Source organism: Hyaloscypha bicolor (genome assembly GCF_002865645.1).
Source record: "Hyaloscypha bicolor E unplaced genomic scaffold K444scaffold_60, whole genome shotgun sequence".
NCBI classification, from domain to species: domain Eukaryota; kingdom Fungi; phylum Ascomycota; class Leotiomycetes; order Helotiales; family Hyaloscyphaceae; genus Hyaloscypha; species Hyaloscypha bicolor.
In genome coordinates this window covers 1,036,052-1,063,930 of record NW_020194562.1, presented here as the reverse complement: position 1 = coordinate 1,063,930, position 27,879 = coordinate 1,036,052, and the positions used below count along the sequence as shown (strand labels likewise).

Below are 27,879 nucleotides of genomic sequence, written 5' to 3'. Positions count from 1 at the left end.
TCGAAGGAGCCTCCGCTCTTTCCATACACGGCGTGATGAAGGCGTTCTGCTTGGGTGACGCCATGGCCGCACCATAGACTTCTCCACCAGTTGACAAGGCTTTCAGGCGGGGAGCGAATCAACCTGCCTTGCGCTCGACCAGGACGGGAAGGGCGGCCGTCGATCTTGTCAGGTTTGAATCTTCGCCACTCTATCCGAAGGAAATACTACTTTGAATGTTGAATGATCCGATTGAATTGCGCAACTGGAGTTCGAACAGAGAATGAATTAGAAAACCGCGCATGGTTATACTTTTGAGCCAAGCTGCGGGGAGACTCGACAAAGCCATGCGGCTTGGGCCGCACTAGGGGTGGCATAAGTATGGATTTGAGAAGACTAATATTGTATACGTAAAATATATGGGGTTTAAACCAATATTATTTATTAAATTGTGGCGTTTTCTTAAAGGGCTAAAAGAATAGTAATAAGATTACCAACCCCCCCCCTTAAATTATAAAAGTTCTTCTCTCTCGGAATTTAACAAAAATTAACTTAAAAGCCCGTGAAAAAGCTGCTTGGGAATCTCGACTTGATCTGCAATTACAAACAATAGAGCAGAACATCAAGCCTGCACATCTTCGCAAAAATGTTATAGTCAATTGTGATCCTAGTAAGCTACATGGATAGTCGAGAGATTTAAGACTCGTGATGTTGAGCTGCTCGCTAGGTCTGTCAGCCAGACCGACATCCAGCAGCCTCGTACGTAGCCAGGTTTGCTTTCTCCTCCAATTGCATTTTAGATGCATCCCGATGCATTGCTGGAGCCATTGTTTTGCTACCTTGCAAGAAAATTCGCTGTTGGTATTCGTCCCGTGTTTTTGTGCTTACGATGTGTCTGAATCTAGAGCTATTCATTCATTCAGAAGATTCTGGGGAAGATATACTTTCTGCCACCATTAAAGCAATGAGGTGCTCAAAGGAAAAAAGAGCGCAACCCATGTTTCCCCCTCACTTCCTTCCCCACCCCTATCAACCAATCTGCCAACTCATGAGGCCACTATCCGCGAGGGTGTATCCATGAGATAACATTTGAACCAAAAAGAACTGCAAGAACATACCGGCCGCACGAATGACATAATAGAACATCTTGAATTCTGATTTTCTCACGTCTGAAGTGAAGGGATGGGGGCGACGCCATCAGACTCGCCAATTTGAATTGAACTGTATGGGGATGCCGAGAACTCGCAGTGTAACCCTGCTCCCACTTCTTCAAGCAGTCCGCTTGTTCTCGGATTTATACTCCTAAAAAAAAGTCTTCTCAGAGATATCTTTCTCCACGTATACTGAAAGTAAACCAAGTCATCGAAGATGGCGGACGGCCCTTTTAAGGCAAAACGACTGAACCCGTCGAATAGTAAAGTGCAAAGTGGGCAACCAGCCACGACTGATTGAAGCGAATGGGTATCAGGATGATGGTCGATTGGCTCGTCGAATTTATCGAAGGTGGATGGACAGATGGCACCTTGCTTTGAGCCGTGACCATAATGTGAGACTATGTTGGAACTAATGGAGGGAGATGTGTTGATATGATCCCGTAGCGGTTGTCCCTTGTATCCTTGGTCGTTGGATACTATGGAAAATCCAACACAGTTGGTTGCAGAAGGCACGATCAATATTCCAAGTAGAGCTTTGACAATGTGTATGCAAAGGGGTAGATAAGAAGGTTCTTGAAGTTCTGCAAGTAGATAATTGGACAGCTTGGTGCTGGAACAAGGTGATTCGAACAAGCAAATTGTACAAGGTCATGCCGAAGTAACCAGATGTTCCACGCCTTGCTGGAACAATCGAATGTCAAGAAGCAGATTGGATGAAGCCGTGACAATGCAGTTCCGAGTACTGAGATGTGGGAAGAGTAATGTACCAAGACCTATCGAAACAATCAGGAACAGTGTGTCAAATGAATAGATTAGATTAGAATACTGGCTAGTAATCTAATCTATTCATCAAAAATACCCACTAATTATATTCTAATCAGATTCCAATTAAGGTAATCATGAATATTCATGAATACTTTGATTACTCTACACGTGACTATTGCACGTGATATACTAACCTAATTAGGTATGGCTCCCTATCTAGCATCGTCTTTGCAAGCCTTTCGCCTACTAATTAGGCAGCGAGGTGGCGCTAAGGCGACACTAGAGCGGGGCCTCTACTTAATTAGGCTAGTATATCACGTGCCACAGTCACGTGTAGAGTAATCAAAGTATTCATGAGTATTCATGATTATATATTCTAATCTAATCAAATTATTTAAGCATTGCGGTAATTATATTCTATTCAAGCTAATCATGAATATTCATGAATATTCGGAATACCTTGATTACTTTTTTGACACACTGATCAGGAAATATTTAACGAAGTTGTGCTGGAACACTCTCTGATGGACGGGAGGAAATTTTGTGAACAGTTCTTGAGATAATCTCTAATGTACTGGAGGAGATTGCATGCGGTCATACTGGAGCAATCTCTGATGCAGTGATGGCGGTTGTACAACTTCAGTTTGGGACAATCACAGTGTACAACCGGAAACAATGGGCAAGGCTGTCGTAGATTTCAGTCACGTGATATGACATCGCTTAGCCGAAAGAAGCCGGCTTGAGCCGTTTAAAACCGCTCAAAGGCCGTGAAAGACTTCGGCAAGTCCCGACCAATGAACGTCTCGCAATGCAGACCGCCAACGTTAGTGTCAAAGCTGCATCTCATCGCTCCCGCCTTGGGAACGATGTCTGGCAAGTAACCAAAGCGGACGGTACAATCGAATACATCGACACCGACCCCGACACCATGGACAACCTGAACGACTCCACTGCGTCTCCCGCCTCTGAGCCTCGAAAGCAGAAAAAGAAGAAGGTCCTGCTCATGGGCAAGTCTGGCTCCGGTAAGAGCTCCATGAGGAGCATTATCTTCTCCAATTATGTTGCGAAGGACACCAGACGCTTGGGAGCTACGATTGATGTCGACCTCAGCTCTGTCAAGTTCTTGGGCAATCTGACCCTCAATCTCTGGGACTGTGGCGGGTGAGTTGCTATATCTTATGTCAATTGTCGTACAAACACCCCTCTTTCAGCCTTGCTCGCAAACAGACGTAAAAGCTATTTGCAGGCCTCAACCTGGCTTGCAACATATCTCCTCCGCAATTTGGCGCTATCTGAGAGCACTACGAAGCTTTATTCAGCCTCTGCTGCTATACCCTTTGTCATCCGAATCTCGAGACCAAAGCTGACTTCTTGCAGACAAGATGCTTTCATGGAAAATTACCTCTCCCAACAACGCCAACATGTCTTCTCCAACGTCGGTGTCCTCATCTATGTCTTCGACATCGAATCTAGAGACTTCGACCGCGATCTACTTACATACCGCTCCATCATTGCTGCCCTCGGCCAATTCTCACCCACCTCGAGCGTCTACATACTCGTCCATAAGATGGATCTGGTTGTTCCTTCCCAACGCGAAGATATCTACAATGAACGAGTCGCTCTCATCCGATCCAAGTCCGATGCCTTCGCTCCCATCCCGTTTGCTACGTCTATTTGGGACCAATCCCTCTACAAGGCCTGGGCTGAAATCATTCACGATCTCGTCCCCAACCTCGACCAAATTGAGAATCATCTCGGCGAGTTGGGCGAGCTTATTCAAGCGGAAGAGGTCTTGCTCTTTGAGCGCTCTTCCTTCCTTGTAGTTTCCTCTTGGTGCAGCAGAATTGGCGCTATGAATCCTACCTCCGACCGATTCGAGCGCTTCAGCAATATCATCAAAAACTTTAAGCAGACCACCAGCCGCTACACCGGTACCCCAAAGAGCGCCGAGCAATTTTCACTTTTGGAGATGAAGCTCCCCAATTTCTCGCTCTTCATTGTCAAATTCACTACCAATACCTACCTCTCGGTCTGCCTGCCCCCAGGCGAGGAGCGGTTCAACCTTGCGATGGAGAACTGCTATATTGCGAGAAAGAAGTTCGAGGATCTCGACTCTCCAGCAAAGAAGGGTGCTGATCGTGGTGCAACTTCTGGATCCGTTGAGGCTTGAGTACGTGTGGGATGATGGGACGGCGTTGATTTGGAGGATGGCTTTAGACATGGCGTCACATGGCATGGATAATGATTGACGACTGATGATTCTGCATGGAATGGAAGGAAAATACCCAGGCGTTTACGGTAGACAGAAAAGGCAATGCAATGCGATGACTTCCACAATGTTCTGATCAGCTCTGGTGCATTGATTCGGGAATACGCATTGTTCTTCGCCCTGATTGCAATGTTCCAGCTCGACAAGGACTTTAATTCAATATCTAATGGATATTTCAGTGCTTACAGCACAAGAGAGCATTCTCACAAGAAAAGTCGCCTTTGGCTAACCAACTGCAGCAAATGGGCGGGGAGCGGCTCAAGGATCCTCCCCGAATAATAAAAATAGGCGATTCTGCACAGCATCGACCGTCGTCAAAAAACCTTCTTCTCCCATCTGATAGCAAGCCAGCCAAGTGGTCCCACGCGGTAGTGCCCGTCCATGACATAGGATTTGCGCGTTAATGACCTGTTCTCCACGAACCCCCGCGGAAATGGGCGAGGCCACAAAGGTGATCGCGAAAACACCCCGTCCCAATCCTTCACTGGATATGCGATCCACGAGGCTAGAGACACAAGGAGGCGAAGCAGCTGGGAGCCTCTATTCCCCTCCCCTCTGATCCTTCCACAAACTGCCTGTTGTTGAATGGCGAACATAGGAGCCACAGCGAGTCCTTCATCCTTCAGCATGGCCTGCGAGGCTGTTCGCTCTGCTTTCGGAGTTAAGGTCTGGATAGCTTCTCTTTAGCCTGTCAGGCTGGCAGTCAGTTCAAAATAGATGTGGCTTCTTCCATTATGCGGGTTTGGATTCCTATGGCTTTTCGAAGAACCAGGAGGCTGGGGAAATGTCTCTCTCTGTTGGAGTGGAGAGAAGTGCAGCCTCACGAGAACTCTAGCTCCCCTTTCCACGTTTATGAGGATATACGGGACTTAGAGTCTCATTGGTGCTTCGCGGGTGAAACCGAACATTCTTTGAGATGGGGAGAGATGTGGGCTTGCGGAGCTATTGACATAGCCCAATTGAGGGATAAGCGTTTGGAGATATGATGAAGACCAAAAGCTCCATGTGTTGTTGTATAAAGATGCCAAGCTCTTCCCCCAAGATGGAGGGAAGACAGCGTTGTTTCCTTATTGCAATTGCTCCTGGTTCAAGATTCCCTCTTCACTTGCAAATACTTCCCACACCCATTGGGGCGTGCTCTCGGCACAATGTTTCTCTCCAAGCTGGTGTATTTCTACACCCCTCATCGCTGCTCTCAGCGAGGCAATCTTTATCGTTAGTCCTACCCCGCCATCGAGCCTCTTATTCCCTCCGAGCGTGCAGACTAACCTCTCCAGCCTACGCTCCTAATAATCAGCATCCCTCCAATCCCAATAATCACCCCAAGCCGCCCCATCACCTCCATCTCATTGATTCCATTCACGATCCCGACACCAATACCACCACCACTGGCAACATCGCCGGCAGAACACCCTCCTCTAGCACCGCCCCTCCCTGTTCCCACCGTCGGCCTAGCACCCAAAACTCCTTCACCATCAGCCATGGCCTTGGGGGCACCACCGTCCCTCTCATCGTCACGCAAACCTTCGAGTCCATGGATTGGAGCACTGTTATTATCTCAAACCTCCCACCTGTCGCTCCACCGCCCGCTTACCGAACAGAGACCCCAGTACCCAAGAGCTCGACTGATCTTACCATTCCTCGAAGCGACATCCAAGCGCGCTTTCTGCTACTTTCCGTAGACTGGCGAAACATTGGCGGCCAAAACTACTTGGCCTCTATTCAAGTAAGCATCATTGGAATCTCCACTTAGATTTAACCACTGACGTTGGAACAGGATCAAGGTGGTTGCGAATCCTGCTGGGTCTTCTCCGCCACCGCGCTCATCGAAACCATGGTCCGCATCCAGCACGGCATGTGGTCCAAACACAGCGAAGACGACTTCCACGACCAAATGGGGGTATCGTGCGCTCAAACTGGCGGACCTGACTTCGCCTTAAACTGGGTAGCCAGCACGGGCGGGGGCGTTGCAGACAAGCAATGCGACAAGTATTATGGGGATGATAAGCCTTGGTTTCCATGTGGTGATCGCAGTAGACGCACTCTGAGGATCCCGCAGTATCAGAGCCTGAATACGATTGTGGATCAGAAACAGTGGTTGGTTCAGGTGGGTCCGATTGCTGCCCGCTTTACTGTTTATTGGGACTTCTTTAGTTGGGATTGGACGAAGGGGCCGTATAAGTATGATAGCACTTCGGGACTTGACGGGGGTTATTGCATCCTCATCGTCGGATAACACCGGTGCTTGGATCTTCAGGAACTCATGGGGCCCTGGATTCCGGGTCGATGGGTATGGGAACTTGGCGTACGTCTCCCCTTCTTCCCCCCTTCTTCCCCCCTCTTTCTTTTAGGATCACTTGCTGATGAGTTTCCTTGGGTAGCTACGGAACAGCTCAAATCGACAACTGGACCAAATTCGGCACCACAAACGTCAACCCCGATCCCTGGACCAGAAGACGGCACCACAACGGCATACTCTACCAATCCGGCAACCATCCTGCAATCCGGTCACGCGCTCGTACAATCTAACGTGAATCTCGATCTCAACGACCCTAATTCGGCGGGGAATCTCTACGTAGTAGCCGTCCCCGCTTCTGGCAAGATGCAAATGTTCTACCGCGCCAGCTCCAACAACCCTTCTTGCCATTGCTCTCTTAATAAGACGTGGATCTCCACCGAAACCTTCGAGTCTGGGATAGGTGATACGGCGCCCGTTATGGTGCAGGATTATTGGAGGACACAGGACGAGAACACACCGGGAGGATTCCAACTGCTGGTGGTGGTGAATGGGCAGGTGCAGCATTGGCAACGTGTAAACACCGACATAACCAGTAATCCTCCGAAGGCTGGCGGTAAGTAATTCTCCCTTCTCCTATCTTTATGTCCCATTCTTTCGAGTTTGGCGCATCAGGACTGATGATTTGCAGGACCGGGGAGATGGCACCACGTCCTCACGTTCGGGATTGACATCAAGAATGTGTGGGGTTTGGTGCATGGCAGCTATGGGATGGCGCTTGAGGCGGTGGTGGAGGATATGCAGGGGGTTTTGTGGCATTGGCAATATACGAACTCATGGGCAAAGGTGGCGGTGATTCCGAACTTGCCCTTTCCTTAGAGAGAGGGTTGGTTGATTTAGGGGCGTCGAGGGATTTCCCTTGTTGGTGGAGAGGTGGGAAGATATTTGGGCACGGGTTCTTTTGACTGGTTGTGGCGTTTTGGTAAGGCGAATGGGAAAGGGGGTGGAGTTGGATTGGATTGGATTACTGGCGTTGGGAGGGCGCTCGGAAGAGGCGGAGTTGTGGGATGGCCTGAGTAGCATTAATTCGCATCTTTTCACAACATAACTAAATATAAAATGGTGCCTTTTCAAATCTGGGCTGAGCTGTACTTGTAATCTCTATTACTTTGTGGTTTGGCTCGTTGCAATTCCGCTTCTAACCGGTAAGTAAATTGATGAAATGAGCTGGTCTACTGAGAAGCGGTGCTGCGGTGGAATCAGAGGGCTACGAGATTGACCACAGTACACTTTCGAAATTGAGGACAGTGCTTCAATTCAATTTCAATTACCATCTTCCAAGCATGGCATAAGCCTTTGTTTGCTGAAAATTGAAAACAAACGGGAAGTCTGCATTGAAGATCACCTGCCATATGCGATTCCTGTAGGGGCATCGAAACTAACGAACATTGTCAAGATCCTGGGTCAATAAAGCTGTTGGAATTACGGTTCTTCGCCTCCTGCTGTGCCATTTCTCTCGTTGTTGAATCTAGAGATTGGCCGCGTGGGCATGCTGCTAACAACGCACAATGCAACAAAATCTTAAGTTGGATCGGACCGTGTTCTTCTCACTCGAGAAAGTGAACCACAATTTGCCGGTCACTCCCTCCGTGTTTCGATTTCACATGATTAAATTCTCAGTCGGAAGATCAACTTGTGGCGGGAACAAACCCTGTTTCACGTGATCTCATCTCAAATCTCAGATCTCGAAACAATCTTTATCTCAACTCGGAGATGAAAGAAGTACCAGTCTTGTCACCGCGAAACATTCCAAATTTCATTCTAACAGCTAAACGAAAAGAAGCTTAGCCGCCGATCCCCTCATGGCCACGTAAGTCCGCGCTCCCCACGAGGCAACAACTGTACTGAATGAAAGCCAAGCCTTTCTAGAACTCTCCTAAATCTCGCTCACAACTCCCGAATAAGGACACACGCAAGCACAAAAACATGCACAAACAAAATCCACTTGGCGTGGCGAACAGGCAGAATATATGCATATTAAGTAAGGAAAGTCCGAGGAAACGAAATAGATGGGGGGAAGGGGCCGGCGAGAATGGCTCGGTGGTCAGACAGCGAGGGTTTGAGCCTCGCGGGAGAGGGAACTGGATCTGCAGAGGAAAGAGATTGAGGTGCACAGCCACTTGGGTATCAAACGGGATAACGGATGCGGCACGACAGCAGAAGCAAAATAGAAATTCCACCTCCAATTCTGGAGCTGACTGAGGGGGAGTTGGTGTTGGTATTTCTATTCTTGCCGTTGCTGGGGACAGCCAAGGCGAAGGATTTTGGCTGAAGTACCCCCGTACCCAATGTGGCGTAGTTGTTGCTCTTCTCTCGCAGGAGAGGCTGCAAGCACCCCAGATCATCTCATCCGATGTTTCTTGCGCTTCTTCCACGAGGTTCATCCCCACTTACCCGCCACTTGGTTTTAAAAAGATTGGCTTGGAGGTTGATCCATCCTGGCCGAGGTAGTCATGGCCCCTGAGAAAGGCAGCATCATTGCCCCTGGCTGCAGTTTCGATCTAACCGCCTCGAGCAAGTGGGGGTGTGCCAACTCCCAGCCGATGCTGCAATTGGCTGGGACGACGACAGCGGGGCAGGAGCGCCGTTTCAGCTTGACGACTTGGGGGTCCCGTTCTCCAGATCGCTTGGTGTTGTGCATGCAAACACAAACTCTCCAGACGAAGGACCATGGGAAAGGACTGCGATCGCGGCCAGAGACTAGGGGCCAGACGGCAGCATGCAGAGCGCTTACAGGTTGCCTTACGACCTAGACGACGGATTCAAGGGAAGCTGCTGCTGTCAGACTTCCCAGCTGAGCAAACCACATGCAGGAGACAGGCTGCCCACTTGGGAAACCATGCAGCCATCGTGAGAACATGGAAAAAGTTCGCCTACACAGACCTCAACCCTGGTGAGCGTGAGCGGCCACCCCATCCCCCTTTTGCAATCGGCTGTCTCAAGAACACCACGCCCCAGGACCACTCACGTCACCCAGCCAGTTGATTCCCAGTTATTCCTGGCCGCTCAGGATCATGCCTTCACCCTCCCAATCTGCCGCCGCAGCCCCAGCCAATCACTCTGCCTATCCGCCTCCCTGCACGGCCAGATTTGCCTTCTGTTTTACAGGAGCGGTACTTGGCAGGTACCGGCGTACTCTTGTTTGACGTTTATCCTCCGCGCATTTCCCTTTTCCTCCCTCTTGCTTCCAATCTCACCTCGTCGTCGACCGCCCCTCGCCCACTGTTCGTTTCGCTATCTTTACTTGCTTGCTTGCGCCCATTTACATTCTTTCGCACACGCTCCTTACACTTGGGCTAGGACCCGACTTCGCTCTTTAGATTGGGTCGCAGGAAAGATTCGCTCTTTGAAATAGACGCTCGTGGTTTGGTTGGTTTGGTTTGGACGACGACAGGGAGAGCTGTTGCAACACTGCGAAACATTAGGACTGGACAAACAGCAAAACACTAGCAGGAAATTGGAGGAATTGAACCTTTCGAGAAAGAGATATTGCAAATAGGACCTGCGTTGGACACGGGAAGTGGGGCTGAAGGGAGAAACTGGTACAAGTGCAATTTGGATGCTGGGGAACTCTTGGGTCAACATATCACCATCTGGATCGCAGAATTTCCTGGACGAGGCTCGCCTATACGTCATTCCAGGTCTCGTGAGCAGTTAGTCTGTTTACTCTGCGGCTCGGCGTGGCAGACGAAGGTCACGAAAGGACGCTAAGGAGTATATCTCGACCCGATCTCGACTCCACTCCTCAGCCTCCATCTCCTTTACACCTTTTTTTCTTTTCGCACCACCAACGCGTCCTGCCAACCACTTCAACGCCTGGTTTTTGCAGAGTGATCACTCCTTTTCACCTGCAGAGACCGTTTCTAACTCTTTCAAACACTTTGCCTGCGTGCAGGTCTTCGTTTACCGAAACATACCGTCATTATGTGTCTTGCTCTCTCCACACCTGCCTTGATGGCAGCCTTTCTTTGTTTGCTTACACCTACTGCCGCTTTCTGGCGTATGCCATGCCGTACCCGCTCTGGTTTGGCCCGAATTGACCCCCTTGTTTCGAATGGTACGATCTCTCAACATGTGCATGCCATTCATGGCTCTTCTGGTAAGTGTACTCAATCCGAGTTCGATCTCTGACGCCACCACCGCTTCGCCCCGGCGGATCTTGGTCATGATGAATATGGTGTTGTCACGTTTGCGCAATGCTAACTACTGCGGCTTAGGTTTCTCCATTGATGCTAGTTTCGATGAGTTGATTGCTGGTTCTTGCACTTCCTGTCAAGTCACTCAAGACAAATCTTCCTACTGGACTCCGGCCCTCTACTTTCAGGACGCGTCTGGACAGATCAGCTTGGTTGACCAGGTTGGAGGCATGCTTGCGTACGTCATTTCCCCTCTTTGATGCAACGCGTTTCTACTCCGCCTTCTTTTCCAAAGCATTTCTCTGCATATCTATCGGTCACCTGACAAGTGCGGGGTACCTTTCCTCCTGTTCGTGACGGAGGAATTTGCTTTCAGACAAGGCTGGGAGATTGGCGAGGTTCTCCCATCTTTGAAACTGCACCGTCTCGTTTTGAGCCATAGATCGGGAGATCAGTCTGCATGTCAAGCGAGGGCCCCTTGCTTTGTCCATCCTTTACTTTCATCCCTCTACATTGAATCATTACTAACAATTCCTCAAGGTACTACCTTCTGTACCCCAACGCTGGCAACACCAGCTTGTCTGCTTTCCCCGCAAACTTCCACATGATCGCCGGCAATACCAACTACCGCAATTTCAGCTACCCAGTCCCCGACATCCAAAAGTCTCTCTGGTACGAGGCCCCGTACAACACTCAGACTTTTCTTGAGCAAGCTGCATTGGGTTTCAATTGCCTCAACTATGGAAAGACTCCTGAGGGTTCCCTTTATCGCCACTTCATGCCAGACAAGGCTTATCTTGATGCCAATTGTGTTGATGGTATCCGTCTGGAGTTGATGTTCCCAAGCTGCTGGGATGGCCAGTCCTTCGACATTAAGGACCAGAAGGAGCACGTCGCTTACCCCTCCCAAGTCATGACTGGCGAATGCCCCTCTGGCTTTCCAATCCGCTTGCCATCTCTGTTCTACGAGACAATCTGGAACACCTATGCCTTTGCTGGTAAATCCGGTCAATTCCTTCTCTCCAACGGTGATCCAACCGGTACGTCCTCTCCTCCCTTTCCTTCAAACTTGCTAACCTTTCTCTCAGGCTGCGGCTACCATGGCGACTTCATGATGGGCTGGGACCCCACCTTCCTCCAAGACGCAGTCGACCAATGCACCAACCCGTCCGGCCAAATCGAAGACTGCCCGCTCTTCCACATCCAAGCCGAAGACAGCAACTGCAGCATTGACCTGCCATCCGCTCTTGTCTCCGAAAACGTGCTTGGTCCCATGGGCTCCCTCCCAGGCAACGTACCCATCGTTTCCGGTCCCGGTCCCGCCTCAGGCGCCACAGCTGGCTCGCCCGTCACCGGTGCACCACCCGCCCCTTCTTCCCCCGCCGGCCCGATCCCGATCCCCACGCTGAGCTACTCGGCTGGTAAGTCCCTCGCATCCACCGATACGTACATCCCGGGTGGCATCTTCGCTGTCTCGATCCCGTCCACTGCGGATATGACCACCACCTCAACTCCGATCGCACCACCAGCTGTTACACCGCCTCCGGTTCCGACTACCAGCAATACTGAGAGCTTCTTCAGCACGCAGTATATTACGTCCGGTCATGCTGTTCTCGAAATCCTTTGGGTAGAGGAGATCGTTACTGTTACAGACCCTCTCACCACCACGGTTCTGGTTCCAGGCCGGAAGCGCCACATCAATCGCCATCTGCACCAAAACGTACATTAGATGGGTGGTACAATGAGCAATGGTTGGGACATTCATCTTTGTGTAGATTACACTTGGGATCTGGCGCTGGCGTTATTTTGTGATTCTCATCTGGGGCTTGTTGTACATATGTCCACCGCGATGTGGTGGTACATTCGTGCTTGATCTCTGCGAGATTGAGGCCATTCATGATGCATAAGCATAGCGGATTCGGCGAAAAATGAAATAAGAAATTTTACAAATATTGAAAAAATGAAAGAAGAAAAAATTGAAGTGCTCCTTGATGGGGGTGAATGTGATGTTCTCGAACTCGAAAGTAACATGTCCCTTATTGTACAATATGCCAAGTAGCTGGTTGAAAGAACGAGTAACCAGCGGTACATTGGATATCTCAATGTGAAAATGTACAGGCATTCAACTGCCGGACTAGAACATGGACAAGAGTTTCTTTCAATAGTTGAGTTGCTGCACTTCGCAATGCATTGCTCCCAAGCAGGACATTGTGCTTGCCCGCCTTGAGGAATATATACTTTCTCAGCTGTGCCGTTGACCCCCCGTACTCAACAACGCGCTACTTCCAGCCCGAACATTACAAGTACTCAACCTGCTTAATGTAATCTTACACTCTCGCGGCTGTACATTTGACTCCGTGTCCTTGACAATATACTCTTACTGAGTGGGGCATTGTGCTTCTTGGTCACGAGAATGTCCCCGCCTCTTGCTGTTTAATCACCCTCTCCATCTTCCAAATATGTAATTGGCACATTTAACTTAACTATTGTAATCTTGCACTATCTCTCTTCCTGGCCGGAGGCGACATTTGAAGCGTCACCTGCTTGCAGGACATTGAAGGTGCCTGGTACACGGAAGATTGGATCTTTGAGTTTTGTAGACTACACCTGGGAAGGTTCATGGCGTTCTGCTTCTTTGAGAGTCTTACTGGTTTTCCATCTATATTCTTGTTCCTCATGTCTGTAAACAGGGCAGAGCTGTCGTCAACATCATGAAGAGGATCAGCTTCGTGAAGAATCTGTCCATCGACGATACGATAATACAATCGAACTTCTCCATAAATCTATCGTATTGGAGTGGAGTCATCGCCAGTCCGAGGCCGCACGCCGGTGCTACGGCGGCCAACGTCAGAAATGTCTTACGCCAACCCGAGCAGCTACTCGCATGTCACCTTTCCACGTGCAGAGTCGATTATTCTGGAGGAAAGCTATACTACCTCTGAAAAGAGAAGGATTTTGAATGCTCTAGTGGTTTTGCACCCTCATGCATAAATGCACAGCGATTCGATTGCGGGGGAGAAAAAACAACGTAATTTTCACAAGAGGTGAATGAGAATTATTCCTCTTTGATGACGTTATGTATCAGATTCGAGTTGAAGGATGTGCAGCTGAAGTGTACCGATGCCGTCATGCCTTGCTGGACATTAGCTTCTTTTACCATTAATAGATACAAGATTTTAGATCAACCCAATGGAAAAATCTCATTGACTGAACATGTTGTTATCTTACAGGGATCTCATTGATCCGAGAAATGTACATCATCTAAGTGACTAAGTCGGACAATGACCTTGCATTCCTCGAATACTGTACATGTTTGCTGTCGTATGTCAATTGACTTTTTCAACTTGAGAAATATATATACCAGTCAACGTCAAGTCAACTATTCTTATTCTTCACTGTACTTTTTGCATACTCGGATAGAGGAGACACTTTACCTGTCACATATATGCGAATTTACGTCGAAAGATAGTTGGGAAACAGTCTCATCTATGACTTTGTGTCGATTATCAAAAATTGACTTCATCTGTGATGGCCTTACTACGTTCATCTGATTCTTTGGATTTATGGTGCTGCCCAAGTACAGAAAGTTTGAGACGTTCTATTGAACTTCCATGATTGTTGGGTTGATTGGCATCAAGATTGTGCCGTCTATTATTGCAAAGTACATTTGTCGAATTAACAAAGTGAAAAACTTTGTATGTTGAAACTTTACTTCAACATCCCCCTTCCCATCCACACCCCCTCTCAGACTGCTTAGATATACAGTGAACTTCATGGCATCTCCTTCCAAACCCCGCGCTCTGAGCTCAGAATAACAGCTTCCCATCTTCCAGTCGCAGTTCTCTTTACAGCACAAGAGAACCCTGAACCCCGCAATCTCATCGCCAAATTGTTGACAATCGAGTCGCACCCGTTGTTCCCCTTTCACTGAAAGCGAACTTGGCTAAGGTGGGGTTGTTGAAAGCTGTGGATTCCATCTCTGATAGCACCAGATCTTGAATACCATACGCTACCATACGCTGAAGCCTTGCAACTTGGAAGCGACAGGGGGTATGGCAGAAGATGGTGTGAGCTGGTCAAGAATGGTGAATACTTGATGGAAGTGTTTCCGGTTGGTGATTCCCTATGCTATCTCAATTGTTGCCCTCAGCTGAGCTCGAAAGCTGGGATGGCGAAGAAGATATAAACCTTGAGGCGTTTGCCTCTTCAAGGTGTCGGATGGACTTGACAGAGTGATAGTCCACGAGCTTAGATTATAGTGGTTTCCGTTTTCTCTGGCCATACAAGACTATCCTGCAGCTTGTGTGGCCAATACGACGACCATGTCAGTCCAACACGCATAAAAGTGTTCTCTGCGGTGTGGATAACTCTGGCAACCAAGCAAAGGTCTTGCGTCCAGTTGTTCCAGGGAAGTTGAGCAATCCGAATGATATAGAGAGATCTGTTCCCCAAACCTATTCTATTATCAGAAGCAAAAAATATCCGTTGATCCTTCACAAATAACTGTTTCTCGTGGTGCGTCCCTAAAATCACCATTTTATCATACAATCTGGCTGAGAATCGATTGAAGTGACACTCCACATCCAATGGCCCATCTTGTATCTCTTTTTGGATGAACTTAGAAGCCCCTTCTATGATGAGTGAGCAACCACAGTACCAGTGGGCGTTCGTCTCTGGGTGAAATGACTGGTATTCTAGCCTGCCCATGGAGTGATGGCTCATCTCTTTATGTGCACCGCCAATGTACAACATGCTAACTCACAAAGTGAATGATCCATTCGCGGGGCTGAAGAAGAGCGCTCTCATTCGGTGAAGCAGCGTCGGTGGAGGCGCACGACTGGAGGCGTTTTTGGTGGGGCGTACAGCCCGCCCTTGGTAACACGACACGAGGCTGGAAAAGCCCGATGCCGGGAAGCCTCGCGGTGTTCTGTACAGAAAGAAGCAGAATGGTGCTAAAAAAGAAAAAACCGATTGGAAGATACAACAAGAGAGGGCTTGTTTGATCCCGAATAGGATATTCGGGAACAGCCAGGCGGGAGATTGATGAGGCGTTGCTGCGATGTGAGGAAGGAATGAAAAGATGTCGACCACGGTTCGTGTTCGAGGAGATGAGGTGCGTGAATGATTACAAGAGCCTAGGGGAGTTGCTCCTCCCCTCCTTTGACTTTTCCATGAGATGCGGCTTGTAGACTATTAGCGACCATACTGTCCACGGTCTCGGACATCAATAAATGGAAGCTGCTTCTTTCAGGACGATCTGACCAAGCATGCAATTGAATCTGAGGACCAACTCGAGCTCGACATGGCGGCTTGAATATCCATATCTAAACCTGAATCAAATGGCCGTCAGGCTGAGTGGAACATCTTCCATTCCATAATCTACACAACCCCGACCCCCGCAACGCAACCTATTCTACAATTCACCCATCCGATGTTCCAACAAAATTCTACCTCATCCTCTTCGCGGCTCTCTCCGCCCGCTTCTCAGCTTCCTTCTCCCACCTCTCTTTTTTCAACTGCTCCTGCCTCTTCTCCTCATACAACCTTGCCTGCTTCCTATCCGCCTTCTCCGTCCTTCCACTCAAGAGCTCCTTCGCACTGCTCATAACGCCACTCCCCGCATCCTTAATCTCATCCACCGTCCCCTTCACATCCTTAAACGCCCCATTAATGACCTTCCCTAGGACCCCATCCGGCGGATTGTTCTCCCTGATCTTGCCTAATTTCTCACTTAATGCTCTTTTCTGGGCGTTTTGGAAGCGGCCGGATAGCTCGGCTTGCGAGAGGACGGGGTTGGCGGCAAGTTTTAACTTCCCTTTGTAGGGGTTCTTGGGCTCTACTTTCGCCCCGGGGATGGCGTTACTAGAGAGGGGTGTCATGTTGAAGCGTTCTCGGAACCAAGTTTGTCGGAAGAGGGTTGCTTGGCCGAAGGACATGAGGCCGGAGACGAAGAAGGAGAGCTGGACTGCTGCTGGGAGCCACCATGTGAAGATCAGGGAGAGAGCAGGGAGACCCCACTTCATTGCGTTGAAGACGGCGGGAGAGAAAGTTGAAGTGCCCATTTCACCTCCTCTCTGCTTTATATTAGCCCACGTCTGGAAGGATGGTAAGGGAGATCGTACCCGGAGAACCCAATGCAACACGCCAGCCGTAGAAATCGGAAGCAGAAGTAGCGGATCCGGGACAGCAAGATTGGTAAACCACAGAATACCACCAGTCTCCAGTCCAGGAACTGGCAATTTAGACATAGCTCTCAGTATGACAAACGTCCCATAGCCAGCTATAACCTGTGTCATCGGGACAAAGCTCTTCCACAGACTAATGCCAGCCCTTTTATTGATCAAAGAGAGTTCTTGTCTAGCCCTCATAATCCCATCCATATCCGATGCTCTTTGCGCCTCCATCATCCTAGCCTGGATCGGTTTCGTGATCGGCATTATTTCTGACATTCGAGCTGCGTTATCTGCTGCGTTGATGTATGGCTTGAACATGATGGCGCGCACGAGGACTGATGTGAGGACGATAGAGATCCACCATGGGGTTCCGGCGAAGACATGGATGTGCTCGAGTGTCCATTCCATCAGTGCTGTAGGCCCATAACCGTAGTCTAGCCCTAGGGACTTGAGATATCCAATGTGCTCGGGGATGTTGTACAGAGACTCGGAGGTAAATTCTGTTGCGGAGTCGAGGGATGTGACATAGTCTGAAGGTGTAGAAGCTGCTGAGCTTGCTGCTCCTATTGGGGTTGTGGTTGTCGCATTCGTGACCGGAGTTGCAGCTGCCGCTGGAGTACTCGATGCATAGCGCACGCCGGCGCCATTCCGTGTTAAAATGTTTATTGGGGAGTATTGAGATCTTGTATATGCCCTTGGAATTGAAGTTGTGCTCTTAGAAAGGAGTGGAGTGGCTCGTGTGGGCCCCTGTTGTACATTTGAAGAAGAGAACTGGGGAGGTCAGCAATTGTCTAAATTTCTGCATAGATGGACAGGTACTTGTCTGGACGAAAAGGCCTCTATTCGCCGTCGACCAATGCCTATGGTTTGGCTGGACCAGCGCAGGCCTCTGCCAGGTATCATGTTGTGGAGTTGCCGTGAGCTCGTCGCAAAAATATTTTGAAGATCAGACAAATGCAGAAGAGCACAGTTTTGTACTAGCGTGATGTATCTCAATATCAAGCATAATTCTCTATAAATCGCAGCACAATCAATTGAGTTTGCTGGGGCGCCAAATTTGCTCTTCAGATTAACGAGGAGGGGTTGGAGCTCATTGTTGTATATATTCTGTGTTGTTAATTCATTTTTCAATATATTTTAAGCCTCATCTACACCAACAACCTCGGTCCATGCAAAACTCCCGAGAAGCTCCAGCCTTAAGAAACTGTGTATTTTTATGCCTCTTGCTTTGCTTTATGATGCCATCACCCGTGAGTTCACAAGGTACAATTCCCTAACGCCGCTGGTATGTGCAGTTTTGGAGTGAAGTCTGTACTCATTCCAAGCTCGTAATATCATCCAAATTCCCTTCTCTCCTCCTCCGCTCCAATGGGTCATCTCGAATCTCAATGCCTGGTCCTACAGGATGCCGGGTTCGGCCATTTGGGAATACCTGTGAACTCACGCGGTTAGCCATCTGCTTGCACAAAATATATTCCCCAGGCATCTCCGGACAGGGATTGCCGCTAGGACAGTCTACTCCAGCAGCCCAGGCATTATCTTCAGAAGAAGTGAACAGCTGCAGAACAAGGCTTTCTTACCTTTGTGCCGCCCCATCCTAGCCTGAACGCAGCCTCATTAGCAAAGAGCTCTCCAAACCCCAGCATAAGCCCATTTATGAACGGCAACAGCAGATTGATCGCAGCCCCCCGGAGTAGTCCCCAGAACGTAGGAGGAGTGTATAGAATCATCGGAGGTGAACTCGAGGACGACGGAGGAGAAGGAGAGATGTCATCGTTGCCGGAATACTGCTCCGAGTCGGAGGGAATGGTCATTGAGGATTCGGTCAAAGGATTGACTCGGTCATCGGAAGACATGGTGGGCTTCTGAATGCCTAGATACAGGCACCCAGTTCAGCGGAATCCGGAACGCGATTGGGAATTGGAGGTTGTTGTTGAGAAGAGATGCATCTATGGGTGAAGCTTTCGATATTCGGCAAATACCGGCCTAGGCCACTAAATTTGGAGAGGTGGAGCTCTGGCGGGGTGACGTTCCTGAACTGCCTTCGCGCTTGCCTTGTGGACGTGAATACACCCAGAAATTTCTGCCTCTCCTTTGCCACAAGAGGACCTTTTGCTGATACTTCGAAATTTCGAGAAATAACCAACGACATCGTACAGCACCATCGCAGCCATGGCGGATAATCAAGAGGAGCTCATCATGCAGTTTATTGACCTGACTGGCACCTCTCCAGGCAAGGTAGTCTCAGCCTCATCTGCGTTGGAATTTACGAGATACTGACCCTTTATAGGCCCAGCAATATCTTGGAACAAATCGATGGGACTTGAACAGTGCAGTCACTGAATACTTCGCCAGCTTAGATGAAGGCACTGCAGGAGGGGCCATGGACGAAGATGAGCCTGAACACGAACCAGAACCATACACAGGGCCGCGAACTCTGGATGGCAGACCGGCTCCAGCATCGATCCCAAGTGTTGGTTCAAGCTCGAAAGCCCCGTCCAAGAAGAAGGGAGGATTCGCAACTTTGGGTTCCTTAGGTCAAGCTGGAGGGGCTGGAGGTCATGCAGGGCATGGACATGCGCACGACGAAGACGATGATTCTGATGATGAGGATTTCGAACCTGGTGAAGAGCCAAGAGATCTGTTTGCTGGTGGTGAGAAGTCGGGTTTGGCTGTTCAGGATCCTTCAAACCGAGACCGAAATGACCCGAGAAAGGTTGTGAACGATATTCTTAAGAAAGCAAGAGCGTATGTTCACCTTAGTTTACCATCTGACGCCTACTAACAAATCCCAGAAATGCTGCGCGACCAGGAGGAGGTGAACCCTCGGCATCTGCACCACCATCTCGATTCCGTGGCGGCGGCATGACCTTAGGCGGAGACGATACTCCCTCCCAAGCCGTTCCCGATCCTTCCCCCCGCGCAGCCGACCCTGGCCCGACACAAACCCGCATCCTACACCTCTGGGAGGATGGCTTCAGTATTGAAGATGGACCTCTGCGCCGCTTTGACGACCCTCAAAATGCTGCTGATCTCCAAATGATCCGACACGGCCGTGCCCCTCTTCACCTCATGGGTGTTCGACCTGATCAACCCGTGGATGTCCAGCTCATTAAGCATGATGATAAGTACAAGGCGCCTCCTAAGGTCTATAAACCCTTCGGTGGCTCTGGTCAACGATTAGGCAGTCCTACCCCCGGGCCTTCTGGTACTACCACTGCAGCCGCGACCCCAGTTGCTCCTGCGCCAGCTACGCCTTCCACTCCTTCTATCCCACAACCTGAGATCGACTCCTCGCAACCCACGCTTTCCCTGAGAATTCAGTTGGCGGATGGTACGAGGCTGCCCGCTCGTTTCAATGCTACACATACCATCGGCGATATCTACGGCTTTATTGCTCGAGCTTCTCCTAGCAGCAATGAGAGACCTTGGGTTTTGGCCACGACCTTCCCGAATAAGGACCACGTTGATAAGAGCTTGGCTTTGGGTGATGTTGCGGAGTTCAAGCGCGGTGGAACGGCGGTTCAGAAGTGGACTTGAGAATTTGTGCACGGGTGTGAGCAAAGGATGGGAAGCATAGATGGGGATGGCGGAACCTTTTCCTTCCAATTCGCGTGATGGTCACGATAGCACGATGGATGGCGTTTCGAGGGTGGATACAACATATTGCATACGTTCACCTAGAAGAGCGATAGATAGAAGCAAAAGTCATGAATTTTTCGACGTGCTTGGATTCCATACTTGCCTCTAAAGTTGTGACACTAGCTTCCCATTAGACAAGTGTCTCTCTCCCATTATCGTTTACTCATTTGTTTTTCTGCTTCTTTGCAGGGTGTAATCGCTGGACAACAGATCACTTTGTGTCAAGTTGATCCGCATTAACCGTTGTAAGCTGGTGCGATCCAACCCCGCGAGTGCTATCTTGACTTCCACCCCATTCCCAATGACTGATTCGCGGCCATCAGTTCGAAGGGCCGCATGCAGTATCAACACCTAGAATTTGGGTTTGGGCATCCCTCCGAAGTCTTGAACTTCATCCAAAAGAACTTTCATCGATTCCAGCTCGCATCAGCAATTGGCCTTCTCAACAGGGTTGACCGAGTCCTCGGACAACTTCTCGCCGGAGATGGCAGGGAGCGTGAGTGCCAGAAAGGAACCGGAAGCAAAATCTGGGTTCAGCTTAGCATCGCCTCGTTGTAGATTGTTTTGGAGAAACTTGGGGGCCACTCTGCTTGCTTTCACACTGTCTATCCTCTGCTGGTGGGTTAGTGGATTTCGATTTGGACCACCACAATAAGGTTCTATCCTTTTTCAATGGGACCAGGTACGCGACTATATTTTTTAACTCGAAATCAATTGACTGCGTGCTCACTGTTTCCTCCGCACACGTATCCACCATGAGTCCAACTTCCATGCAGCAACCCGGCTGTTCCTTTGATACTCGATACGGGCTCAAGAAATACACAGATCACACTCAGTAAACACCTTGCCTGCCATGATTGCTGGAACGGTATGTAATATGCGAGACTCGGGGTAAGCTTCATCATCGACACGAGCTACGGGGAAACTAATGGTCAGGCGTATTGAAGTTTCCGATGGACTGGAATGAGACTGAGCCAAGTGCTAAAGTCACCATTGCTATCACCAAACTTCCAGCGAGAGTCTCCGTCACTGATCCCCGATGCAGGGTTTCTCTGAGTTATTTCTTCTCTTTCCAGATCATTTCGAGAGCCGCGAGACATGTTCCCCCCCCCCCCCCAAAAAATGTCAGCTGCTCTTGGATCACGCCTAATCGTCTCAACCCCATTTCAAGAAAGCAATGCTAACTCGGAAATCTTCCGCCAGACGGCGGTCCTATCCTCATAAATCCGGGTCGGCCTTTCACTAACCCTTACAATAGATAGCAATACTCTAGATCCTACGACCCCATTTAGCAGGCGAGCCATGATATCCATAGTTCATAAAATTTGGGGCACGATCGAAAGGTTGGGAACTTACTTACAACAACACTAATTCAATGCCAAGAGAATCGCCGCTGTATTTCCTGGCCCTGTGGTATTGGAACAAAATGCAGTTGGCTTGAGTCGTCAATTTCTGTCTTGGTACCTATTCGCAAAGCTAATGAAATATAAGCACTGCTCGATCGCGGCCCCCTCTTTCTGCACAGCCAAATATGTACGTCGGTATTTCCAGACCGGAGAAATGACAGCTGAAAATATGATTTGTGAAGTCGACGAGCTTCCGTTCATTGGAATCCGTTCAGCACGTGGCAACATTGCCGCGAAATGAGGAGGACCCTCAAGAGCCCTCCAGTTTCAGACAACCGAAGATGCATTGGATGCACAAGTTGTCATCCAAAAATAGCTGACTAGTTCATATGCTATCTCTTCAATAGCGTTTAAGGCAGAGGACCCGAAGTGTTTCCAAGTGAAATCGGTCAATGAGCGAAGACGTCCCCCCTTTCTAGCTGGCTGTGACCTGTGGGATGTGAGTCTTGTAACGCAGGAGCAAAACACATTAATCCAACTCTTCGGGATCCCGACTGTAGACGGAAATCCGGAATACCATTTTATCAAATCCGTCATTACGGGGGAGCAGCTGACTTGGGTAGCTGCATCGCCAAGAATGGGGCATAAAGGCGATCTAAATTCGGCAACCCTTCCTCGGGACGCACCCGTCGGAAGCCTGAACATCTTTACCGCCATCTTTCGTCCGAACAATCAAAGGTTGAGCCGAACGCGAGAGTTCCATGATTGAGACTAGTGTCCAGGGTGGTGTCCCTAAGACCAGGAACCATTCCCGCAGTCGTGTTCACGGTTTCGATACGTTTTCGTGATGCAAATCGCGTCTTCTCAGAGAATTTGCCTTTTACTTTAACGTCATTCCATGGCTTATTCTTGAACTGCATCTCTCTTTTCACAAACCCTCTCTTCTCATCTCACCACCAATCTCTCCTGTTCACAGATTCCAATCATGTCTCCTCCCTCGCCCCAAAAGAAGCACATCCACCTCAACTTCTTCGAAAACGCCTGCACAGGCTCCCACATATCCCCAGGACAATGGCGCGACCTCTCTGACAAAACTCATGGCAAAGACCGCCTCCCGTACTGGCTCTCCTTAGCCCAGCTAGCGGAAAAAGGCAAAATCTCATTCATCTTCTTCGCAGACTCCTATTCCCTCTTCGACATCTACTCCTCCTCCATTTCTCCCATTCTCCGCGCTGGGGCTCATTGCGCTGCTCTGGACCCCATGGTGTTAATCCCCGCTATGGCATCTGTTACTAAAACGGTAGGATTTGGGGGTACGGGGAGCACGAGTTATCTGAATCCTTACATCTTGGCGAGAACAATGAGTAGTTTGGATCATCTGACAGAGGGGAGAGTGGCGTGGAATGTGGTGACGAGCTGGAGCAAAAGTGCTGCATTGGCGTTGGGGAAGGAAGATGTCGTACCGCATGATAAGAGGTATGAGGTTGCGAGCGAATATATGGATTTGGTTTATCGGTTCTGGGACAGTAGTTGGGGGGAGGAGGCGAAGGTTTAGGATCGGGAAAATAGGGTAGCGTATGATGCGGAGAAGGTCAAGAAAATTGAACATAAAGGTTGGCCCTTTTATTCTGGTCTGGAAATGGAGTTACTGATGAGAAGACAGGACAATATTTGAAGGCTTCTTCCCCACACCAGACACATCCTAGTCCTCAGCGAACACCTGTACTATTCCAAGCTGGCACTTCGAAAGTGGGGAGAGAATTCGGATCAAAGCATGCAGAAGCTATATACGTTGGTGGGCTGGTCCCATCCCAAACCGCTCCGTCGATAGCGCAGATTCGAGCAGGTGCCTCAGCTCAAGGTCGGGACCCGCAATCAATAAAATTCTTCGTGGGAATTACACCTATACTCGGGGCAACATTGGAGGAAGCACAAGCAAAATACGAGCGAGCGAGAGAAAATGCTGATGTAGCTGGTGGCCTCGCACAGTTTTCAGGATATACAGGCATAGACCTCAGTAGATTCCCACTAGACGAGGTGTTTGAACTCAAGGATGCGCCGGGCGACGCTGCCACGCATACTTTCCTTGAGAATTTCAACAAGGCGACTGGGAATGCTGAGCCTTGGACTCCAAGAAGGTTGGGTGAGACGATGGCCCTTGGAGGGTTTCATCCTGCCCCTGTCGGGACTCCCGAGATGGTGGCGGATGTTTTTGAGCAGTGGATTGGTGAGGCAGATGTTGATGGTTTTAATATTGCGTATGTGACGAGTCCGGGCAGTTTCGAAGACGTGGTATATCTTCTTCGACCGGAACTCGTAAAGCGGGGTTTGATGTGGGAGGATTATGATATTCCCGGTGGTACTCTCAGGGAGAATCTGTATGGCGTGGAGGGGCAGAAATACTTGAGGGATGATCACTATGGACACAAATTCAAGTATCCGAGCGACTTCGAAGGCGATACTGCTGTCATGTCCAATATGAAGCAGGAGGTAGTGAACGGTGAAAAGAGCGAGGTGACGAGCAATGGAGTAATCAAAGGCGGGCCAGTCACTGTGGATGAGAAAGCTGCGTTACACCAAGCTGCATAGTCAATTTTAAAATTCCCAAAAAATCTTCTGTACGTCGAATAGTCGCAGCAATCATCTGTTGACTTTGGACGAAAAACGCTAAGCGAGAAGCCCTTGAAGTCGCTCGCCACAACCTCCAAAACACCAATCCTCTTTCTCACTCTTATCCCTTCTTCTCCGTCTCTTCCAAGAACTCAGTCCAACTCTTCTCAATCCCCTCAACATCCCTGTCAAGCCCGAAATTCGCCCCTCTAATCTCCACCGCTTTCACACCACTCCTCAGATCCTGCACGTACTGAAAGTACGTCCAAAGCACATCATCCCTCGCACACATTAACATCACTGGACACTTCACACCCGTATAAATCCTCTCAGCATCCTGCTCCCACACGGCCCCATAAATCAAATTTCTCCCCTTCCACGCCCTAACATGATCCAACACCTCTCTCTGCCACAACCCCAACTCATCTCCAATCCCCATATTTCCCAAATAGTCCCATGTCTTCAACAGGTGGCTACCATCCTTAACCGGTTCATTGAATGGAGAAAAGTATTTCCCTTTCATCGCTGCCCTCTCCGTTGCAGTCATAACAGCTGGACCCACGAGACATATACTTGAGACGAGATCCGGGTACGTGGCTGCGATCTCCGTAGCCAATACAGCGCCAGAGTGGTGACCGATTATGTGGACTTTGGGCGTGAAGAGATTGAGGGAGTGGAAGACTTGCATGAAGATCTTGACGAACCATTTGGTTCCCAGAGTTGAGATTTCTGTGATGTCGGAGGGTGAGGGGTCGAATGAGTTTCCGAAACCTGGCATGTCAGGCGCGAAGCAGGCGTAGCCTCGGGAAGAGTAGATGGTCATTAAGAACGTATAGGACGCGGATGAGGAGGCGGATTTGTGGAGGAAGAGTAGAGGTGTGGGTTTCTTGGGTACATCTTGGTATGGGAGAGCAAAACGATAGTGGATCTGCCCGCATGTAGTGTCGATGTAAGCTTTTTTGATTGTTGGGGATGACATCTTGGAAGGAGCGTATGACTTGTGAACCGAAAAAGGGAGCAAATGTGAGCTTTCAAAAGAAGAATGGGTTGAATGAGATATATTCATGGCGGCAAGGGTGGGGATGTTGGCACCTGCGGAGATCGGTTGCCCGTCCCGAAGACACTGGTCTCTCATTTTCAGACTACTCATTTGGCTTGTGTGCCATCAACTAGCTTTTCCATAACTAGATTTTCTACCGACGATCTCAGGTATAATCATACGTTACGTAAGATCAAAACCGCTCCAACGGAATCCTGCGGATAAACGACGGTTAATCCTTCCTCGATCCCACAATTACACATCTTTCGAAGAAGCAGCAACCCGAGACTTCTCGGGATCACTTGCTGTGTCGGGACCACTATCAGCCATTCCGTCGATAACCTCGTTATGTTCATTTCCTAACAACTCCCTCACGTACGGACGACCCGGCGGCGGAGAGATTAGGCAGATAACATAGTAAACAAGTCCACCCCCAAGAATCCAATGAACCAAGCTGCCTGGAAGCATTTTAACCATCCGGGAGCCAGTTTTCTTCCCGAGATTGCTTGCACAAACCCAGCTTTGCTAGTATTAGCATACAGACGTGAATATGTGAAGGTTGGCTTACGAAAAGAAGGCCAGATTCCGAGTGTCCAGCCCAGAAATGCACGCCAGTTAAGCCCAAAGGCAAACCAATAGATCGATGAGCTGTTCCCAACATACAGATCTGGTACCTTCCAGTTTCGTCTTCTCACCAACCAACTGCATGTCTGTTAGGCAGCGGAGGTGGTTTTTAGATATCAAGACTTACAAATCAACTGCATTGATGGCCGCAAGTGGAGAAATGAACATCCCAAAAGAGTTCAACACCGTGATGAAAGTTCCCGGTGCATTAACAAACCGCCAAGGGTTAATCAAATAGCCCACAAAACACATTATTAGACTCCCTCTTTTGACATCAATCCAGCGTGGAGCAATCGAGGCTAGATCCATACCCGCTGCGACGGAGTTTTGCACCAGGTTAACCTATTCGTCATCAGTATCGGAAGTGAAATTCAGGCGGTCACCATACCGCAATCTGACTCCAGAAAAACCCAAGACCTCCAAAGAAACACCCAGCTCGCGTAGCGGCATTATAATTGTGCGTGAGTAAGAACTCGAGAAGCTGGATGGGCTGCCAATACGCTTTTCCATACATGTTTTTAACAGCACCTGTTGCAAAAACGCCGAGCATGGCCGTTATTGTAATTGTGAACGGCACTGTGAGCAGTTGATTCAGAACTGGAGCACGCTTCGTCTTGGAGTATCGAGTCCAGTCGGCTTGTCTGATGCTACTCCCAGTCCACGAACCTGCAACGGAACTCACTGCTTGCAGCATACGGAAGCTACGGGTGTTGAGGGACGAGTCAGCTGGCTCCTGAAATATGATCACTGCAGATGGCCATATACCTGCTGGAGACCACAATACTCGGACCCAATACGGAAGCTCCTCCATTCGCAGCAATGGCCCAAATGAACAACCCTCCCATCGTGGCCACAGAAGCTCCGAAGGCATACCACAAGTACTTATGGTACTTCGTGGGATGGACAAGCATTAATGGAGTAAATAATATGATGTAAATAATAAAGCCAATGAGCTCATTTGTTGTGATAGCTGCGGATGCTGGCAGTGTGTTGATCATGTGCTGGAAGGACGGGAAGATACTCGAAAGCACCACTTTCACAGCGAGCCCTCCCCAGTACGCCTGGATACCGAAACTGTCTGGAGTAAGTAGAGATCATTGATCAATCGATATTTGCTACAATACTTACTAGATAAAGTTGACGAAGCATTTGAGCATTACGACGAAATATGAGCCATACATCCCGAAAGATGCTCTGCTCATCATTGGAAATCCGCAGTGATATTGAACCTACAACCCAAATTAAAAACTGCTGAACAAATTGTCTGCATTGAAAATGCAAAGAAGATCTTACCCCAGGCTCGCCGCACACGAAAGCGATCAAACCAGCAAGAACAGATCCCACAAAGACCATTCCGATGGCCTCGCCTGCTGTAAGTCCATTTGCAAGATTACTGGAACCCAAAGACCAAGCGGAGGAGTTGACTGCTGCAGCAACCCTGTGGACGTCAGAATGGTTCGACAGAATTGGACGTATGGGATGCAACTCGCCAGAAGCCAAAGTAACCTTTCGCAGTGTAGTTCCGTTCATCAGGAGGAGCAGGAATAATGTCTCGATTTGTCCATCGATTAAACGACCTATCATCTTGTCCTTCTTCCTTCACTTCCCATGAAGTAAAGGTGCGAGGAACATGAGCAGTATGGCCCCTGAGGGTCAATGAAACCATCGTTGTAGTGAGCGTTCAATGGATCTGGATGTCAAGGTGCAGTAAAGTAAAAGAAACCAAAGCCTCATCAGCTGGTCTTAAAGAGGAAAATGTCTAGCACTACCATTATTTCATGGTCTCCAGCTGGGGTTTGTTATCACACAGCTCTTGGCTCCGGCAATAAACAACGTTCCTGAATCC

General features: G+C 49.2%; 12 protein-coding genes across 12 annotated transcripts; 6 read left to right on the top strand and 6 right to left on the bottom strand.

Moving 5' to 3' along the window:
• Positions 1-2,826: 2,826 nt before the first annotated feature.
• K444DRAFT_528200 (uncharacterized protein) lies at positions 2,827-4,068 on the top strand (the record flags this gene model as incomplete). The annotated part of the gene is made up of 2 exons (XM_024874700.1): positions 2,827-3,059; positions 3,276-4,068. 2 exons carry the CDS (start codon positions 2,827-2,829, stop codon positions 4,066-4,068), a joined length of 1,026 nt encoding a protein of 341 aa, XP_024737448.1.
• A 988-nt stretch (positions 4,069-5,056) lies between these two features.
• On the top strand, positions 5,057-6,660 carry K444DRAFT_721864 (cysteine proteinase). The gene is made up of 4 exons (XM_024888535.1): positions 5,057-5,382; positions 5,445-5,893; positions 5,945-6,472; positions 6,549-6,660. The coding sequence occupies exons 1-3, from the start codon at positions 5,316-5,318 to the stop codon at positions 6,401-6,403; spliced, it is 975 nt and encodes a 324-aa protein (XP_024737447.1). The 5' UTR covers positions 5,057-5,315; the 3' UTR covers positions 6,404-6,472; positions 6,549-6,660.
• K444DRAFT_395002 (uncharacterized protein) lies at positions 6,269-7,132 on the top strand. The gene has a single exon (XM_024872480.1). It carries the CDS (start codon positions 6,431-6,433, stop codon positions 7,025-7,027), a length of 597 nt encoding a protein of 198 aa, XP_024737446.1. The 5' UTR covers positions 6,269-6,430; the 3' UTR covers positions 7,028-7,132.
• Positions 7,133-8,082: 950 nt separating this feature from the next.
• On the bottom strand, positions 8,083-8,926 carry K444DRAFT_394953 (uncharacterized protein). Its single transcript, XM_024872479.1, has one exon. It carries the CDS (start codon positions 8,845-8,847, stop codon positions 8,329-8,331), a length of 519 nt encoding a protein of 172 aa, XP_024737445.1. The 5' UTR covers positions 8,848-8,926; the 3' UTR covers positions 8,083-8,328.
• Positions 8,927-10,453: 1,527 nt separating this feature from the next.
• K444DRAFT_476449 (uncharacterized protein) lies at positions 10,454-12,121 on the top strand (the record flags this gene model as incomplete). Its single annotated transcript, XM_024872938.1, has 4 exons — positions 10,454-10,562; positions 10,681-10,837; positions 11,140-11,639; positions 11,688-12,121. Coding segments are annotated over 4 exons (1,200 nt in total), but the record flags the coding sequence as incomplete, so codon positions are not given.
• Positions 12,122-14,636: 2,515 nt separating this feature from the next.
• K444DRAFT_394850 (uncharacterized protein) lies at positions 14,637-15,385 on the bottom strand. Its single transcript, XM_024872478.1, has one exon. The coding sequence runs from the start codon at positions 15,349-15,351 to the stop codon at positions 14,848-14,850; it is 504 nt and encodes a 167-aa protein (XP_024737443.1). The 5' UTR covers positions 15,352-15,385; the 3' UTR covers positions 14,637-14,847.
• Positions 15,386-16,046: 661 nt separating this feature from the next.
• Positions 16,047-17,279, bottom strand: K444DRAFT_528313 (uncharacterized protein; the record flags this gene model as incomplete). Its single annotated transcript, XM_024874713.1, has 2 exons — positions 16,047-16,673; positions 16,722-17,279. Coding segments are annotated over 2 exons (1,185 nt in total), but the record flags the coding sequence as incomplete, so codon positions are not given.
• An 808-nt stretch (positions 17,280-18,087) lies between these two features.
• On the bottom strand, positions 18,088-18,628 carry K444DRAFT_528346 (TOM13-domain-containing protein; the record flags this gene model as incomplete). The annotated part of the gene is made up of 2 exons (XM_024874716.1): positions 18,088-18,204; positions 18,353-18,628. 2 exons carry the CDS (start codon positions 18,626-18,628, stop codon positions 18,088-18,090), a joined length of 393 nt encoding a protein of 130 aa, XP_024737441.1.
• Positions 18,629-18,944: 316 nt separating this feature from the next.
• On the top strand, positions 18,945-20,499 carry K444DRAFT_589132 (SEP-domain-containing protein; the record flags this gene model as incomplete). Its single annotated transcript, XM_024878090.1, has 3 exons — positions 18,945-19,010; positions 19,063-19,520; positions 19,568-20,499. 3 exons carry the CDS (start codon positions 18,945-18,947, stop codon positions 20,310-20,312), a joined length of 1,269 nt encoding a protein of 422 aa, XP_024737440.1. The 3' UTR covers positions 20,313-20,499.
• Positions 20,500-22,745: 2,246 nt separating this feature from the next.
• Positions 22,746-24,365, top strand: K444DRAFT_652677 (putative dibenzothiophene desulfurization enzyme A; the record flags this gene model as incomplete). Its single annotated transcript, XM_024885821.1, has 3 exons — positions 22,746-23,286; positions 23,335-23,373; positions 23,424-24,365. 3 exons carry the CDS (start codon positions 22,746-22,748, stop codon positions 24,347-24,349), a joined length of 1,506 nt encoding a protein of 501 aa, XP_024737439.1. The 3' UTR covers positions 24,350-24,365.
• Positions 24,335-25,361, bottom strand: K444DRAFT_612670 (alpha/beta-hydrolase). The gene has a single exon (XM_024880184.1). The coding sequence runs from the start codon at positions 25,347-25,349 to the stop codon at positions 24,492-24,494; it is 858 nt and encodes a 285-aa protein (XP_024737438.1). The 5' UTR covers positions 25,350-25,361; the 3' UTR covers positions 24,335-24,491.
• A 79-nt stretch (positions 25,362-25,440) lies between these two features.
• On the bottom strand, positions 25,441-27,714 carry K444DRAFT_561110 (uncharacterized protein). The gene is made up of 8 exons (XM_024876924.1): positions 27,524-27,714; positions 27,327-27,471; positions 27,162-27,262; positions 26,799-27,107; positions 26,422-26,734; positions 26,161-26,375; positions 25,978-26,111; positions 25,441-25,929 (listed from the first exon to the last, which is right to left on the bottom strand). The coding sequence occupies exons 1-8, from the start codon at positions 27,697-27,699 to the stop codon at positions 25,811-25,813; spliced, it is 1,512 nt and encodes a 503-aa protein (XP_024737437.1). The 5' UTR covers positions 27,700-27,714; the 3' UTR covers positions 25,441-25,810.
• Between the last annotated feature and the right edge of the window lie 165 nt (positions 27,715-27,879).

Coding starts and splice junctions, on each gene's coding strand:
- K444DRAFT_721864 (XM_024888535.1), top strand. CDS start 5,316: ATGTTTCTCTCCAAGCTGGTGTATTTCTACACCCCTCATCGCTGCTCT. Junction 5,383..5,444: donor TCAGCGAGGCAATCTTTATC/GTTAGTCCTACC, acceptor TAACCTCTCCAG/CCTACGCTCCTAATAATCAG. Junction 5,894..5,944: donor ACTACTTGGCCTCTATTCAA/GTAAGCATCATT, acceptor ACGTTGGAACAG/GATCAAGGTGGTTGCGAATC.
- K444DRAFT_395002 (XM_024872480.1), top strand. CDS start 6,431: ATGGGGCCCTGGATTCCGGGTCGATGGGTATGGGAACTTGGCGTACGT.
- K444DRAFT_394953 (XM_024872479.1), bottom strand. CDS start 8,847: ATGAACCTCGTGGAAGAAGCGCAAGAAACATCGGATGAGATGATCTGG.
- K444DRAFT_394850 (XM_024872478.1), bottom strand. CDS start 15,351: ATGTTGTACATTGGCGGTGCACATAAAGAGATGAGCCATCACTCCATG.
- K444DRAFT_612670 (XM_024880184.1), bottom strand. CDS start 25,349: ATGTCATCCCCAACAATCAAAAAAGCTTACATCGACACTACATGCGGG.
- K444DRAFT_561110 (XM_024876924.1), bottom strand. CDS start 27,699: ATGGTTTCATTGACCCTCAGGGGCCATACTGCTCATGTTCCTCGCACC. Junction 26,735..26,798: donor AGTATTGTGGTCTCCAGCAG/GTATATGGCCAT, acceptor CAACACCCGTAG/CTTCCGTATGCTGCAAGCAG. Junction 26,376..26,421: donor TTTTCTGGAGTCAGATTGCG/GTATGGTGACCG, acceptor GATGACGAATAG/GTTAACCTGGTGCAAAACTC.